The sequence below is a fragment of the Myxocyprinus asiaticus genome, chromosome 25, assembly GCF_019703515.2.
Source record: "Myxocyprinus asiaticus isolate MX2 ecotype Aquarium Trade chromosome 25, UBuf_Myxa_2, whole genome shotgun sequence".
NCBI lineage: Eukaryota > Metazoa > Chordata > Actinopteri > Cypriniformes > Catostomidae > Myxocyprinus > Myxocyprinus asiaticus.
In genome coordinates this window covers 46,372,501-46,387,853 of record NC_059368.1, presented here as the reverse complement: position 1 = coordinate 46,387,853, position 15,353 = coordinate 46,372,501, and the positions used below count along the sequence as shown (strand labels likewise).

Genomic DNA, 15,353 nt, shown 5'->3' with positions numbered 1-15,353 from the left:
CAGCCCTCTAAATTGCGAGTAAATCACTCGCATATGCGACTAAAAAATGTATGTTATTGGCGACTGACTAGTAAATATTCCGATTTGACTCGCCAGAGATTGAGTTGTGTAGTGGGGAAGAAGAACTTGAGTGCCGCGATCCTTTTACTGAATCCTTTTACTGGCGGCGATTAGGAAGTTGGATTCAGTCTCGTCTTTTACAGCGTGTTGTGTTTCGTGAGTGACCTGAAGGAAATTGACCTTATTTGGCTGCAGTGTGTCCGGATCTGTCGTGATCACGCCGTCACTATCACTTTAGTTCAGAAAACCTTGTAAATTATTATCTAATTATTTAATCAGCCAATCGTGTGGCAGCAGTGCAGTGCATAAAATCATGCAGATATGGGTCAGGAGCTTCAGTTAATGTTCACATCAACCATCAGAATGGGGAAAAATGTGTGAGTATATATATATATATATATGCCACAGTGTCTTGCACCCACTGTGAAATTTGATGGAGGATCGGTGATGATCTGGGGGTACTTCAGCAAGGCTGGAATCAGTCAGATTTATCTTTGTGAAGGATGCATGAATCAACCCATGTACAAGGTTTTACTGGAAGAAAACTTGCTTCCTCCTGCTCTGACAATGTTCCCCAACTCTGAGGATTGGTTTTTCCAGCAGAACAATGCTCCATCCAACACAGCCAGATCAATCAATGTGTGGATGGAGGACCACCAGATCAAGACCTTGTCACGGCCAGCCCAATCTCCAGACCTGAACCCCATTGAAAACCTCTGGAATGTGATCATGAGGAAGATGGATGGCCACAAGCCATCAAACAAAGCCGAGCTGCTTGAATTTTTGCACCAGGAGTGGCATAAAGTCACCCAATAACAATGTGAAAGACTGGTAGAGTGCATGCCAAGACTCATGAAAGCTGTGACTGAAAATCAGGGTTATTCCAACAAATATTGATTTCTGAACTCTTCCTAAGTTAAAACATTAGTATTGTAGTTTAAAAATGAATATGAACTTCTTTGCATTATTCGAGGTCTGAAAACACTGCATCTTTTTTGTCATTTTGACCAGTTGTCATTTTCTGCAAATAAATGCTCTAAATGACAATATTTTTATTTGGAATTTGGGAGAAGTGTTGTCAGTACTTTATAGAATAAAACAAAAATGTTCATTTTACTCAAACACTTATATTAATAAGCAACTTCATGAAAAAACAAGCCCAAAGTCGCTTTTAATAGGCGGACGTGTCAACACTGATGCATGGTTTCCAGCCTGGGTAAATTAAGTGAATGTTTCCAATTTATGCAAGTATAACGCTCTGATTGGGCGGTTTACATCTCTTGTTATCTGAAAACTCTAAGCATGTTGCAAGCTCTTGGAGGCGCATTAGGTCCCAATGCAAGATAAATTAAATATCCGATGAAAATACTTTTTCAGGAAAAATGAGCCGTGGGACAGATTAAACCACGTGGAGGGATGGATTGCTCACATCTATGTTAGACAGTTTGTACAGTAAAAATATTCCTTCAAAGCGCATCTCGAGACCCATTCTGTTCCATTGCATTGTGTTCCGTCTAGCTGTTTTTGAACATGTCTGATGTAAATGCCTCCTAAGAAACGCATCTGATATGGGTAAGGTGAACCTAAAAACAGTCTGTATAACTGAAACTATACACTGCTTCCTTAAGACGGATTTGTCAACTACTTGTTCAGACAACCTATCAAACCATTTTTAGTTTTGCACATACCACAGTCTCTCAAAAAATGAGGTCATGAAAGCTTGCATGATTAAAATAGTTTTACACAGAGTTTCTCATGTTACTCCTTCCCAAACAAATTTCATGTCAGCTCCTCATTAATATTATATAACAATTACATAAGCCTTAATCTGCATGAGCACAAACACAGAAAAGAGCATTAATGCTGCATGTAGTGGCAGTCTGTGTGTGAGACGAGCCAGAAAATCTGCTGTGCTCATCTGTGTGTGTGAGAAGCAGACAGAGGGGCAAATTCACTAAACTGTATTTCAGCACAAACACACCTGTGTCTTATTCAGTAATATCCCACAATACAGCTTAAAGGGACAGTTTACCCCAAAATGAAAATTCTGTCGCCATCATGTACTCACGTCATGTCGTTCCAAACTCATATGACACTAAAAGATATGTTTGGCAGTATGAAAGTCTCAGTCACCATTCACTTTCATTGCTTCTTTTATCCATACAATTCCACATAAAAAAAAAGTCATATAGGTTTAAAACAACAAGTGGGTAATAATGCAAATAATGTCAGAATATTTAGGTAAATTATCCATTTAAGAAGGAGCTATCTGTGTTGGTATAGCGCTGTGCCACGAGCATTTAAAGTCTTTTAAATACAAACAAGTCGACTTTCAGTGAAAATTTGGCTCATTGTAAATTGTTTCACAAACTCAGCACTATTTGTCTGCCGCAATTAACATCACACCATTATCGATGTTTATATAAATCTTCTATTGATCATGACAGAAGTAATTCATCATCTGATGATCAATTGATGTAGAAGAATGTTATAATCACACATACTGTATATCCAGATGTACGGTGTGGTCATGCACACTTTCAGAATTTTAAAAAGCCGATTCAAGTGTCTGAAACACAGCGGTAGAGTAACACTGTACAGTCCCAGTTAAGTAAACATTTGAAGGACCTCGATATCTCAATTTCCCAAGATGGATCTTTCACTCTAGGCGCAACCCTCTACAATAAGAGTAAATCACTCACATATGTGACTAGAAATGTGTGTGATTCTCCACTGGCTGGTCAATGTTGAGATTGCTCTCAGCAGTGATTGAGTAGTGTAGTGGTGCAGAAGTTCAGCAGCGAGATCCTTTCACTGCGTGTTTGGTTTGACTCGTTCCGTCTGTCCAAAGACAAGATCCACGCAATCCAGTTGTCTCTTTTAATATCCTTTCTGTTCTTTAACATTTAAAGAAGCCATTCGACTTCACTCTCGTTAATGTGTGCTTAACCAAAACACTTCTGTGAGACGCTCGCTGGACTGCCGCTTTTCTTAAAGAGACGGTGTGTTTTAGCATGTTCTACAAATCAATGTAGATGCTTGTAAATAGTACAAATTATGCATGTAAACAATAAACATATAACAATATATATATATATGCAAAATAACATATGCAATTTTCATGACATCATAATTATTGATGGAATATATTTGTACATTTTTGAAAAGGTAAAATATGACCAAAATAATGAAAATTTTGTATGAATAATTTCTTCAATTAATATTTTGATGTATCTAGTTAGAAGGTCCCCTGTAAAATTAACAGAATTAACTGATAGAGAATTTCTTGTAAGAATTTAATGTGTAGGCAAAATGGACATTATAACTCAAATATCCAAATATGAATCGGAATCGAATCGATTTGAATCGAGAGCATGTGAATTGGAATTGAATAAGGAACTCTTTATCAATACCGAGCCGTGTTTGTACTGTTAACATTTTATTTGTATAATTCCTCTAGAGCAGTGGTTCTCAACTGGTTTTGCTTCAGGACAGATTTTACATTGGAAATCAAGTGGTGACCCACCATAATAAAAACATAACCTGTATTTAATGTATCCTGGGTCGCATTTCCTTTTACGTTGCATAGTTTGTTCATGGTTTTCAAGTACAAGGACATGCATCAAGTGACATTATTTTTGTTGTTGACGTCAACAACAAAAGCGACAGGAAGTTTTCTCTCCGCCCTTTTACAAATTGAAGAGCATATTTACTTATATGAGCCCATTATTATCCCGTTTGTTTCCTAATTTCAAATATAATTCAAACAGAACATACATATTACACAGGAGGAAAGGCTCCTCATTACCATGGTTAGGTCAGTGTAGCTAGTCTTAAATAATAGTAATAATAATAACAAATGATAGTATTTATGAAAAAATAAGTACTAGCTGAAACACATCTTGAAACTTTAACTACAACTGCCACTGTTGATATAAAATGAGGTCTAATAGATTCTACCTTTAGATTATTTCATATGAAACTATACCTTTTTGTCAAAATATAATTACTCATGTAAAATTGTGAAACAATTTTGTAAAGGTGATGATATATAATGAAAAAAAAAAAAAAAAACATTTGCGCATAGCACAGTGTTGCTCTTTTCCTCCTCAGTGCTGTTTGGCATGTCCGGGCTGCCTACTGTCTGAGAGGTCTGACTTGACTTCCTCCGTAACGCTTTAAACTAGAAAAGTCTCACTAGAATTGAAATTGGTCACATCACTTTTGAGGTCTGCTCTCCGCAATATCGAGGGAAGCCCGGTTGTTGCACGCATGCACCAGAGAGCAGAGTATATCGTGATCGCGAGCTGGTTCCGTTACACTCGTGCGAAAGTGCAGATGAGAAGACTTTAGCTGATTGCGAGATTTGCATTAAATCTGCCTCGGCAGTTCTAAATAGACTATCACATGGGCGGCTGCCGAAATATCTTCAATGGGAGAACCATGGCATTGTTCTTTCCCTGCTGTCCGTGACCCAGTCCGAATAGACCTGCAACCCACCAGTTGAGAAACACTGCTCTAGAGAAGCAGCAGGTAAAATGTAGACAGTGTGTGCACATAAACAACGCTATCAGTGAGCATAACTCATTCTTAGAGAACTTCCACCAATTGTATGTGTATATGTTCATCCATCCAATCATGTGTGTCATACCTGGTGTGACGTCCACATCAACCACATAGTAACTGGCTGATCTGTCCTCAGCAGAAGTTGTCGCTGCTGCAGTCTCTCCCCCGTCTGCTGCTTCCGGCTGGTTTGTTAAGGCACAGTAAGAGGCTCTGCCCCCAGATGATTCTGGCACAGTGGGGTGTAAATGAGGTTCCCGATCTGAAAGCATGTCGGTCAGGGAAGAGGAGAGCCGTAACTTGGTTGTGCAGGGGTCACCAGAGAGGCGTGTCTCCAAACTTTGGATCTTTGAAAGGCACCAGTTCTTAAGATCATTGACTACTGACGTCTGCTCGCATGGAGAAGGAGAGAGAGAATGCAAAGTTTACCCTGTGCTAATTTAGATTTAACCAATAAGATACGAGAGCCTGTGCAACATTGTAAATATAGTCATGGCTAAAGAGTGCTGTTAGGTAACAACAGTGACTATATACAAAATATAGTGTGATCGCTCATTAAAATATTATCTTATTAAGCAACTTTATGAAGTGCTATCCTTACACTATAAGATAGCTCCTCATATGTAAACTAAGTTTAATAGTTGGTCTCTATGGGTGCTGTGCAGTTATATACACAATAGCTGGTGAACAGGTGTTTCACATCATAGCTGTTCCTATATTATGTATTCTAGCACGACTGGAACACTGTATTGACCATATCATATTCACAGTGGATACGCCACGTACTGTATGAAGCTGTTGCAAAATGTCGATAAACACATATTTTGACCACACATTAATATGTAATGTTTTTTCGTCGCTTGAAATGTATTCAGAGTGAACAGTAAAGCCAGGTTCAGCAGTTTTGTTACAAAGACGGTGTTCCATGTTTTAAAGCAAGTAAATAAAAAAGCAAGGTTTATGCAAACGTGATTACATTCATGAAAAGTATTTGGGGAATCTCACCTGTCTCTTCTCTCCCTCCAGGCGTTCTTGTGTAACTCTCTTGTCAATTCGATGTAAACATTGGATTCTTTCTGCTGACACTCGCTCTAAAGTGATTTTATCTAGAGCTTGGATCTGAAAATCAGCGCATACACACCATCAGGATACCAAAATGTAGATGTTACCAATAATCCATTCAATCAATTCAGACAGAAATACCCATGAGTGTGTATATGAATAAAACACTGAATAAAAGTTAAAACAGATAAATAGGTGTTTCTTCAACTTCAGGCCATTTCATGTCCAAGGGATTGATTTTCATCAAAATGATGAAGGTCGAGGCCTGGGTATCTCAGCGAGTAAAGACGCTGACTATCACCCCTGGAGTCGCTAGTTCGAATCCAGGGTGTGCTGAGTGACTCCAGCCAGGTCTCCTAAGCAACCAAATTGTCCCAGCTGCTAGGGAGGGTAGAGTCACATGGGGTAACCTCCTCGTGAATGCTATAATGTGGTTCTCGGTCTCGGTGGGGTGCGTGGTGAGTTGTGTGTGGATGCCGCGGTGGGTGGCGTGAAGCCTCCACACGTGCTATGTCTCCGCAGTAACGTGCTCAACAAGCCACGTGATAAGATGCGCGGGTTGACGATCTTAGACGCGGAGGCAACTGGGATTCGTCCTCCGCCACCCGGACTGAGGCGAGTCACTACACCATCGCGAAGACTTAAAAGCACATTGGGAATTGGGCATTCCAAATTGGGAGAAAAAGGGGAAAAATCAAAAAAATAAAATATATAATAAAAAAAAAAAAATGATGAAGGTCTCATTAAAACAGAATTTGATACATTTTACCAGGCCTTCATCATATATTTTTGATACTTTTCAAATTTTGCATGTTACTGTTTTAGCCTTGTCCCAGACCCAGACGTTCAGTATTAAACTATGAAAATCCATTATAAAAATCCAAATTATTACATGTTTTAAACTTTGATCATCTAACAAAGAGTGAAATAACCAAACCAACCAGCTCCGAGGTAAATCGCAACATTACAGACTTTATGTTTTAACCAAAAAACTATTTGAAAATCCGATAAAAGTCAAAGGTACAAGTCTGTGTATTTACCGTTTTTCACGAGGGCACAGACTACAATCCCATGAAGCATTGCAAATGACATGATCGAATATAAAACTATGGAAATATATAAAACTATTAATTTTAAGTTGTTGATTATAAGTATAGAAACAATATAGTTTATGTTTATTGCAAAATATTCTGATATACACAAATATATCAGTTCAGTGAGAACGACTCGTTTGCGTTAGTCAACTGAAATTGGCGGTCACTTCAGGTCTTATTTCACAGGCTTTCTTGGCTACAGTTCTCTGATTGGTGGATCTTTCACTGCTGTACCATGTAGTTGTTCACCAGGAATCCCACTGTTAAATGCGATTTTAAACAATGAAGTTGAAATAACGCAGATGGATGGCTTCAACCGAAGCATATACCACGGATTAACAACCACGGAGATCACGGTAGGTCTGTCTCAAGGTTTATAAGTTATTGTTAAAAATCAATTAATCTATGGAAAAAATTAATCAGATTTTTACTTTCGGAATCCAAATGTTGCGCTCTATATTTATTGTGTGAAAATGGTTTCTATCAGTTTTTCAAAAATTACGACTGTCCCACAGTCATTTCCTCCACACCAAACAATTTTGCCCCCAATAAAGTTTATTCAAAAGTTAGTGTACTTATTAACCAAGTGGACAAAAGTGTCAGCGAAGAGCCTGCTTGAGATGAAATATGAGACAAAACAAAGAAAAATTAGGGGAAATATCACTTGTGAGCAGAATATTTTTATTGGGCATCATTTCCAATCAAGCTGTAATTTTGCCAAAATACACTGAAAAATTTAAAAATATGATTTAATTGTGTGTATTTGGGTTAGCTATGAAATTATACTTATCAAGACAAAGGATTTAATTTCAGTCACCATCATAATTTCCATCAACGTCACATCCACCACAGAATTCTATTAAAGGGTCATGAAACCCAAAAACACATTCTTTAAGATGTTAACAGTTACGTACATGTTGCACACCACCGAAAACAATGATAGCACTCATTTGGCAATATTTTAAGACCACTATATCTTAAACACAGTGCTATGCAATACGTCATTCGCGCAGTCAGTGGGTATGACCATGGAGTTTTGTCATTTTCGTGCAAGTATGCATTAAATCTTAGTGGGTTGGCGAAAGTGTATGCAAAGTGTAAATGAGTCTGTTCAACTGCAATTTAATTCTCAGGTTCTTCTCCGGTTGGTCCACCGTCTGCATCCTACAGTCCATTCCATCAAGCACCAGCGATATAAACAAAGACAGCACATTCATAAGACATTGGTAGTGTAAATGGACTGTATGCAATGAATTAGAAGAACAGAGGTATGGACTTACGTTCTTTTGTGCGTTAACTGCATTAATCTTGAACGTCCATTTCTATGACAGCGACACGTTCTTTATATACGCATGGAAAATGTGCTGCTCGTCAGGACTGGATGAACCCTCCGATAAATTATAGAGAGTGTAAGTATAAATATCATATTGATCTACTGACACACAAGTCATGGCTAGTATTAACAGTGATTGTCAGAGACATAATTCGATGTTCCACTGTCATTTTACAGTTTGGACATGAAGTTTATACCCTGCAGGTGCTGCAAACTGCAAATGCAGGAATTGAGTTTAGACTTAGTGCCGAGAATAGACGTGGTTCACAGATGTCTTGACGCAATGACCTATTTCTCAGGAAAATAGCAGACTGGAATTTGCGCCACTTCATTAACAAACAATAAACCCACAATTGTTGCGCATAGCACTGTGTCTAGCACAGACACAAAAATAAAGCCCATTATGTGGGAATGTGGATAAAACATTTTTTTTCTTTCTTCATGTTTAAAAACAGAAGTTGAAGCAACGTCACAAAATGTGAGGTATATGTGTCTGAGATGTGATTAGAGAGTATATGTGTACTGCATTAGTTTGAGCATTTTTCGACATTATTCATAAGAAGGAACACTTCCATCCAATCACTACGCTGCCTTATGCATGAGGTCACATTACAGCAGAGAACATAAAATCACTCGAGGTACGGACTTCACGTGAGAGCGGTTTCTGCACAAGTTAAAAACACAAGTGCTTTCAGAATTGAAGTGACAGCGGTTCAGGGCCGGTGCAAGTTCAACAGCACCCGCAGAACAGATATGAGTGTGGACTGACCTGGCATGTTTGTTGGACTGCTACTCTAGCACTCCAAAAATGAAGCTGTTTATTTAGACACATGTACTGTATCGTGTCTTCTCCATGCATCTAATCATAGAGAGGATAACACAACGGTTTGTTCAAAAACAGAAGATTGTCCTTCAGGGTTTACCAGCGTTACATAGTCATGACAGCGAAGTTGGAAGACTGGATAACTTTACACAGACAAGGTTAACAGGATTTTGAAAAGAAAGATTTTAATCACACAAGAGTCATGTTAACCCATATTATGTTTAAGTATTGTGACTATTCTTTAAAAATTATGTGTATTTCATGTTTTGTGTATTGGACCCGTTAACTTTTATTATGTGTGCCTTAACTTATGCAATTTTTTCTTTTAGAGAAAGAGGGATGAGTCGAAATTATTTCTGTGGTAATCAGCGTTGGACCACAAATGCTGTCAATACATTTTAAATTGTATTAAACCCTAAACATTCCATGTAAGAATAAATATATATGAATTTATGTTTTGGTGGCAATGACTAATCTCACTTCATTCTCAAAAGTTGAACAAAATATTCACATTTTTCATTTGCAATCTGTTCTATTGTCTTCAAGCATTCACACTTTTGTCCCATGATCGATGCACAACGAAGTGACCCCAAACATTTTTGTTTTCCGATCACATTGTTGTGTTTGTGAGTCATTGTCCTTGTCCTCAGTGTGTAAAGTGCCCAAAGTAAAAAAAAAAACAAAAAAACACCCATATATAGATGCAGATGGAAATTATGGGGGTCCAAGCAGATTTGAAAAGTGGAGAAAATGAACACAGTTGCCAAGAAACACATTTCAACTTAATCACACGGACGCATATACTGTATTATATTTCATAATGATCAGCCCATTCACAGTTGAAATGACTGACTACTGAAATTTGATTGACTGTAGGCAGCCATTTCTTTTTATTTATCTGTCTGACATTTTTAAGATACTATGTTAAGCCAAATTTCAACTTTCTCTAGCAAACGGTTGCAGTGTTATGGTTGCTTTTTAGTTGTGGTGCCCCCCATTGGCAGAATTTGCAGAATGCATTCAGCAGACAGGTCAAATAGCCAACATGTGCCACACCCAAAAATTCATTGGCTTGTATCCAAGAAACACTGTAGTGATCAATGATGCATTCCTGTATCATTAATAGGGGTGTAAATATTTGCACCGACAAAGATTCGATTTGATTACGATACTTTACCTAACTATATTACGATGCTTTGTGAAATCTGAAATTTGGCCATGTCTCGATTAGATTAGAACAATTCATAATTATTTTCAAAAATACACAGAAAGAAGATTCAACGTTTTTACTGAATGCTCTTAATTTAGACTAGAGGTCTGCATTCCTGCAGAACTCCCGTGGCACCCATTCAGATTTCTTGCAGCACGGGATTACATTTCTGAGTTGAAGGCGGGATCGGAAAGGCACTTCCGTGAGATGTCGACAGGAGCAGGCAGTCAGAGAATAGCCTGAAAAATGTGATCTCTTTTATATTTTATTAATTAATGAATGCAAAAAAAATAAATAATAAAACAAATATATATATATATATATATATATATATATATATATATATATATATATACAGTATTACTGTATACATATAATTGTGTTTTTTTATAACGTAAAATAAATCGTGCATTAAATGATCCAATATTTAGAGCAGGAAAGTAGTCAATGGGGCTTTAGAAGAATGGCGGCGCAAAGCGCACACTGTGAAACGGATGTAAAACTCGGACAAAAATGGTCAATTTAGTGTGAAGAAACCAAATTCAGGCAAGTCAAGTTGGCATCATTTTCACACGTAATCTGATAATAGCAATAACAGAGAAATAAAATATTCTTTGTAACACTTGTTGTCTATTTGTATGGCCTTTGCTCTATGTGGAAAACAAATGCGGGGTTGCGGGAACGGGAGTGGTCGGAAAGAAAATCACTGCGGGCAGAGAGTGGGTGAACATGGAGTAAAATTTATATTTTTAAACATTTATAAACAGAAAAATAATACTAATGTTACATGCATTATAGATCTGATATGAATAAAGGATAACATACTGCAACATAATGACTTGATGCAAGGCCCATTTTTAAATCAAGCAGTCATAGAATTAAAAATGCTCTATTTGTAGCATCTAAAGGCGGTAACATTCGCTATTCATTTTCAATGAGAGTGGCGCCAGAACTCGGCACTCTGATCAAAGACGGCTCTGCTTACATCCACGAGAATGCTTTATCTTCATGATGCATCGATGCATTTTTACAACCCTAGTCATTAATAATCTGGGTCTGAGTGAATTGGAGTTTTTGTTGCTTTGGACCCCAAATCCCCGAGTTAATAGGAGCTCAGGTGTTTGTACTGGTATGTCAAGAGGTCTTCTGAAGTGTCTGTACCTGATGTTTGTTCTTGCGGTCCAGTTGGCCTATCTTGCTGTTCATGAGTTCTTGTACTGTGTGAATCTCTGATTGCATTTCCTCTTTAGTGGCCATGAGCTGATTCTCCAGTTTATTAATAAGAGGTTCACACCTGCAGCCATTCAATGGGGCCTTCAGTGGAAATAATGCATACACAAGAATATATTTGCACAAATAATTTACTGCATGAGACAAAGCATTAAAAATACAATCTGTAATTGTTGACACTCGATTCAGTATTGTATAATCACCAGGCTGGCCGGGTAATTCACCCAATTACTAAAAGGGTATGTCAACAGAGATTTCCCACTTACAGTGCTAATGGAGTAATGAATCAGTGTAATGTGATTGTGAAACTGTGTAGTGAAACCTGTAGATTCCTTCACCTGCATTATCTTGCCATCTTTGTCTCTGTATAGAGTGTAGAGCTGATAGGCCTTGTAGTTATGAGGAGCAGTCGATGGAACTGATCTCTCTATTTTACTCTTCTGCTTACGATCAGTGTGTTTATTCTGCCTTCTCATGAGGGCGTCTGACAATGACTGCTGCACAGGAAGACATTAGAACATCGAGAACGCTTGAACCAGAAACCGACAACAAAGACAAGTCAGCTTGATTTAATACAGTCACTGGGAGCAGCATTTGTTAAGAGTGCGTCAATGATATGGTAACATGCAATCAAGCCGACATGTTTAAAAATCTTTTCATTTGAGTTTTTGGCACTTTCCAAGAATAGCATCAAAAATTGTCACTTTTTTCTCTTTTTCAACAAAGGATTAACCTTCAGATAACGTTGACTGTCAACCTCAGGAGGTCAAGCTAATGTAAAGTGAATTAAGATGTACTATTATTGGTTAATAGATAAGGGACCCATAGCGTACCCCATCTTTGACTTTTTTCTTGTAGTTTGTATTTTCGTGTTTCTCGGTGACATACGCGGTCTCATTCCGGCAGAGTGAATTGTCGCTGCCATGCGTGTCATGTGCTGGAGATGCACTGTCCTACACAAACACAAGAGCAAAACAACACCACTAACCCTTAAATGTTTATCACAAATGGATCTACAAATTGCCCAAATAGTGTAACATTTTCAAAGCATGTTAAAGAAAATTAGAAAAGAATAGAATATATTTTGATGTCTTATTTTTCACTTATCAAAGAGATGATACAACAAATGATAGAACTAACATTTTATGAAATGCAACTGGCTGTCAAACACATACTGAGCTACGCATAACACTTAAGTTACATATATGTACTGTATTTTCTCAGGCACAAATAGACCTACAAAATAGACATACAACATACAGCATTTCAATAGTTCACCTAAATGGTAATAGCCATATCATACTGTTCATATGTTGTACTTGCTATAGTTTACTTCCACGTTGTTGGAATAACAATAAAAATATTATTTATGGAAGTGCAATATATGTATTGCAACACTATTACATATCTTGGGTCACTAATGCCCCTATACACTTCTAGGTAAAAAAAAAAAAGCAATTAGAAAAAATATTATTTTATTTTTTGTGTGTTTTTTTATTTTTTATGTTACACTTCTTTATAATAGGAGGGTTGAGGAATACTGGGGGCATAACTCTAAAACATGCATGGGTTAGAGTAGATGGAATGAGGTCTAGGGTCACTAAAGACCCAAGGTATACATTTAATGGTTAAAGAAACAGTTCGCCCAAAACTGAAAAATCTACAATTATTTAATCACCCTCATGTTGTTACAAACCTGTATGACTTTCATCTGTGGAACACAGAAAGAGAAATTTTTGAAAATAATAACCACTTCTGAAAAGTGGTGCTCTATTCCAAGTCTTCTGAAGTCATAAGTTAGCTTTGTGCAAGGAACAGAATGAAATTTACTGCATTATTCATTGATAATCTTTAACTGCACCTCACACAATGATATCATATGACTTCAGAAGACTTGGAATATATTGCATGAGACATACAGACTACTTCAATGACTTTTTACTACTTTATGATTATTGTATGGTGTTCGACAGTCATGGTCACTATGAACTGTCACTGTATGGAAAAGAGCTGCTTGAATATTCTTCAAAAATGTCAGTTAAAATAAAACACATTCAGGTTTGGAACGGCATGTAAATAAGTGAAACATCTCAGAATTTTAATTTTTGGGTGAACTATTCCTTTAACAGTAACCACACCCAGAAAGAATCTGACTTTTTTGCATTTTCTGTGCAGCGAAATCTGTGTCGAGTATGTATTCATTTAAAAAGATTCAACAGTCTGTTGACAATTCTTCCATACATGAATCTCCTACAGCAGTATGTTTGAGCTTGTGTGCGTTTGCCTCTTCTTGTACAGTTGCTCAATCTGTATTGTAATGGTTTTTTTGTGTGTGTGGGAGAAGGAGTGTTACGTTTGTTTTCTGGAGGGTCTGTTTGCTCCTCTACCTTTCTGTGCATCATCTCATCATGTGGGACTGACTGCGCTCGACCCTCAGTCTTCATCCTGTCCCTCCTCTTCCTCACAGTCCGTCCACGAGTAAAGCTCTGTGAGTAAATACACCTGTGAATCAGCTGTGTTTGTCTAAATCATTTGCCTCAGTTGAGTTTCAGTTATTAATCATCATTGTGGCATAAAACACTTAAATCAGCCTGAAATAATTCAGATTCTCATTTCATTATTTTACTCACATCTGTTCAAGGACGTATAATATGAGCCAAGCCTATACTCTTTAAAAAAAAAAAAAAAGTTCAATCAAAAACAAAAATGATGTTCCACAAACAAAATGTTATTCTGTAGCTTTCCTGAATTTATATATATATATATAGAGAGAGAGAGAGAGAGAGAGAGAGATTTTTTTTCCCTTTAAAGAAGCCAGAAACCAAAACACTGATTTAAAGAACCTACAGTGAACAGCACTTTATAAGGTTACATTTGTTTACAATAGTTAATGCATTACTGTATGTATCATTAACTAACAATGGAAAAACAACAAAAAAAAAGTATATACGTAATCTTCGTTAGTTATTTAATATTAAAAAATTGTTCATTGTTCATAGTGCATTAACTAATGTTAACACATAAACCTTTTTTTTTTTTTTTACTTTAGGTGACTTTAGTTGAAAGGTGAGAATTTTGCATCCCTGTTTTAAGTAAACATCCTACGTTTTTTCTTCTAGTGTGTTCTTGTATTTAGAGCTGTTTTTAAGCCACCTTTCAGTAGAAGTGTGAACTACAAATGACATGAAGGCTGCACTGTCAACCAATTCTGATTTGTTCACTGATCTTAGGCACAGATCGGGCCACAGATGTTATTCGGGCCACTGTCATATGTGGTTCTAAATCTGATATCTGGTCATCTGACCTACATGTAAGCACTCATTAGGAATGAAATCATATGGCATATTAAGTTAATTATATTATTAAGAAAAGTGGAGAAATAAGAGTGCTTGGTGATATCAGCCAAAAATAAAACACAATAACAATCTGAGGGAAGATAATATTAAACTGTTGTTTTTTTTTTTTTTTTTTAACAACGTGCACTGATAAATCGCTCACAATAAGATAAGGAACACATTTTGAGAAAGTAAATAGGGTCAGTTGAGATTTCATGTGAACTATTGTTTCACAATTAAAATCAAAAAGTTTCTTTTAATAATGTTTGTCAAATTCATAATTAAATCTGACAACAATGGTATGATACATTTAGCTTCTGTCACTGTTTGATATTATTTACAGAGATGTACAGTATGTGTGTTGTCTTACCTGTGAGGCTTTTGTTAGCAGCAGCACCACTTCAGAATTACCATTCTCTCGCGCTTGATCCAGAGCCGTCTCTCCCGCCTTCACACACACACACACACACACACACACACACACACAGAACTATGTTTCTCAAGGCACGGTTTAAAGTATGTCATATTTATTTTATTGTAACACAGCAATGATTTAGATAAAGAAACACACCATACACAAGTACGCAAACATACTGCAAGCATGTGGTTCGCTTGTACTTAGCTAGCGCTCTTGCAATTCTGT

The 15,353-nt window shown here is 37.1% G+C and overlaps 1 protein-coding gene across 4 annotated transcripts in view; it reads right to left on the bottom strand.

Annotated features, from left to right (window-relative positions):
- The window catches only part of LOC127416156 (ankyrin repeat domain-containing protein 6-like), a 66,099-nt gene that overhangs the window by 6,819 nt on the left and 43,927 nt on the right, over positions 1 to 15,353 (bottom strand). For all 4 annotated transcript variants that reach the window (XM_051655336.1, XM_051655338.1, XM_051655335.1 and 1 more), the window contains 7 exons: positions 15,081 to 15,158; positions 13,763 to 13,861; positions 12,209 to 12,328; positions 11,714 to 11,872; positions 11,307 to 11,459; positions 5,629 to 5,742; positions 4,712 to 5,012 (listed from right to left, as the gene is read on the bottom strand). In XM_051655336.1, coding sequence (XP_051511296.1) covers positions 4,712 to 5,012; positions 5,629 to 5,742; positions 11,307 to 11,459; positions 11,714 to 11,872; positions 12,209 to 12,328; positions 13,763 to 13,861; positions 15,081 to 15,158 — 1,024 coding nt within the window. The remainder of the gene's footprint in view (positions 1 to 4,711; positions 5,013 to 5,628; positions 5,743 to 11,306; positions 11,460 to 11,713; positions 11,873 to 12,208; positions 12,329 to 13,762; positions 13,862 to 15,080; positions 15,159 to 15,353) is intronic.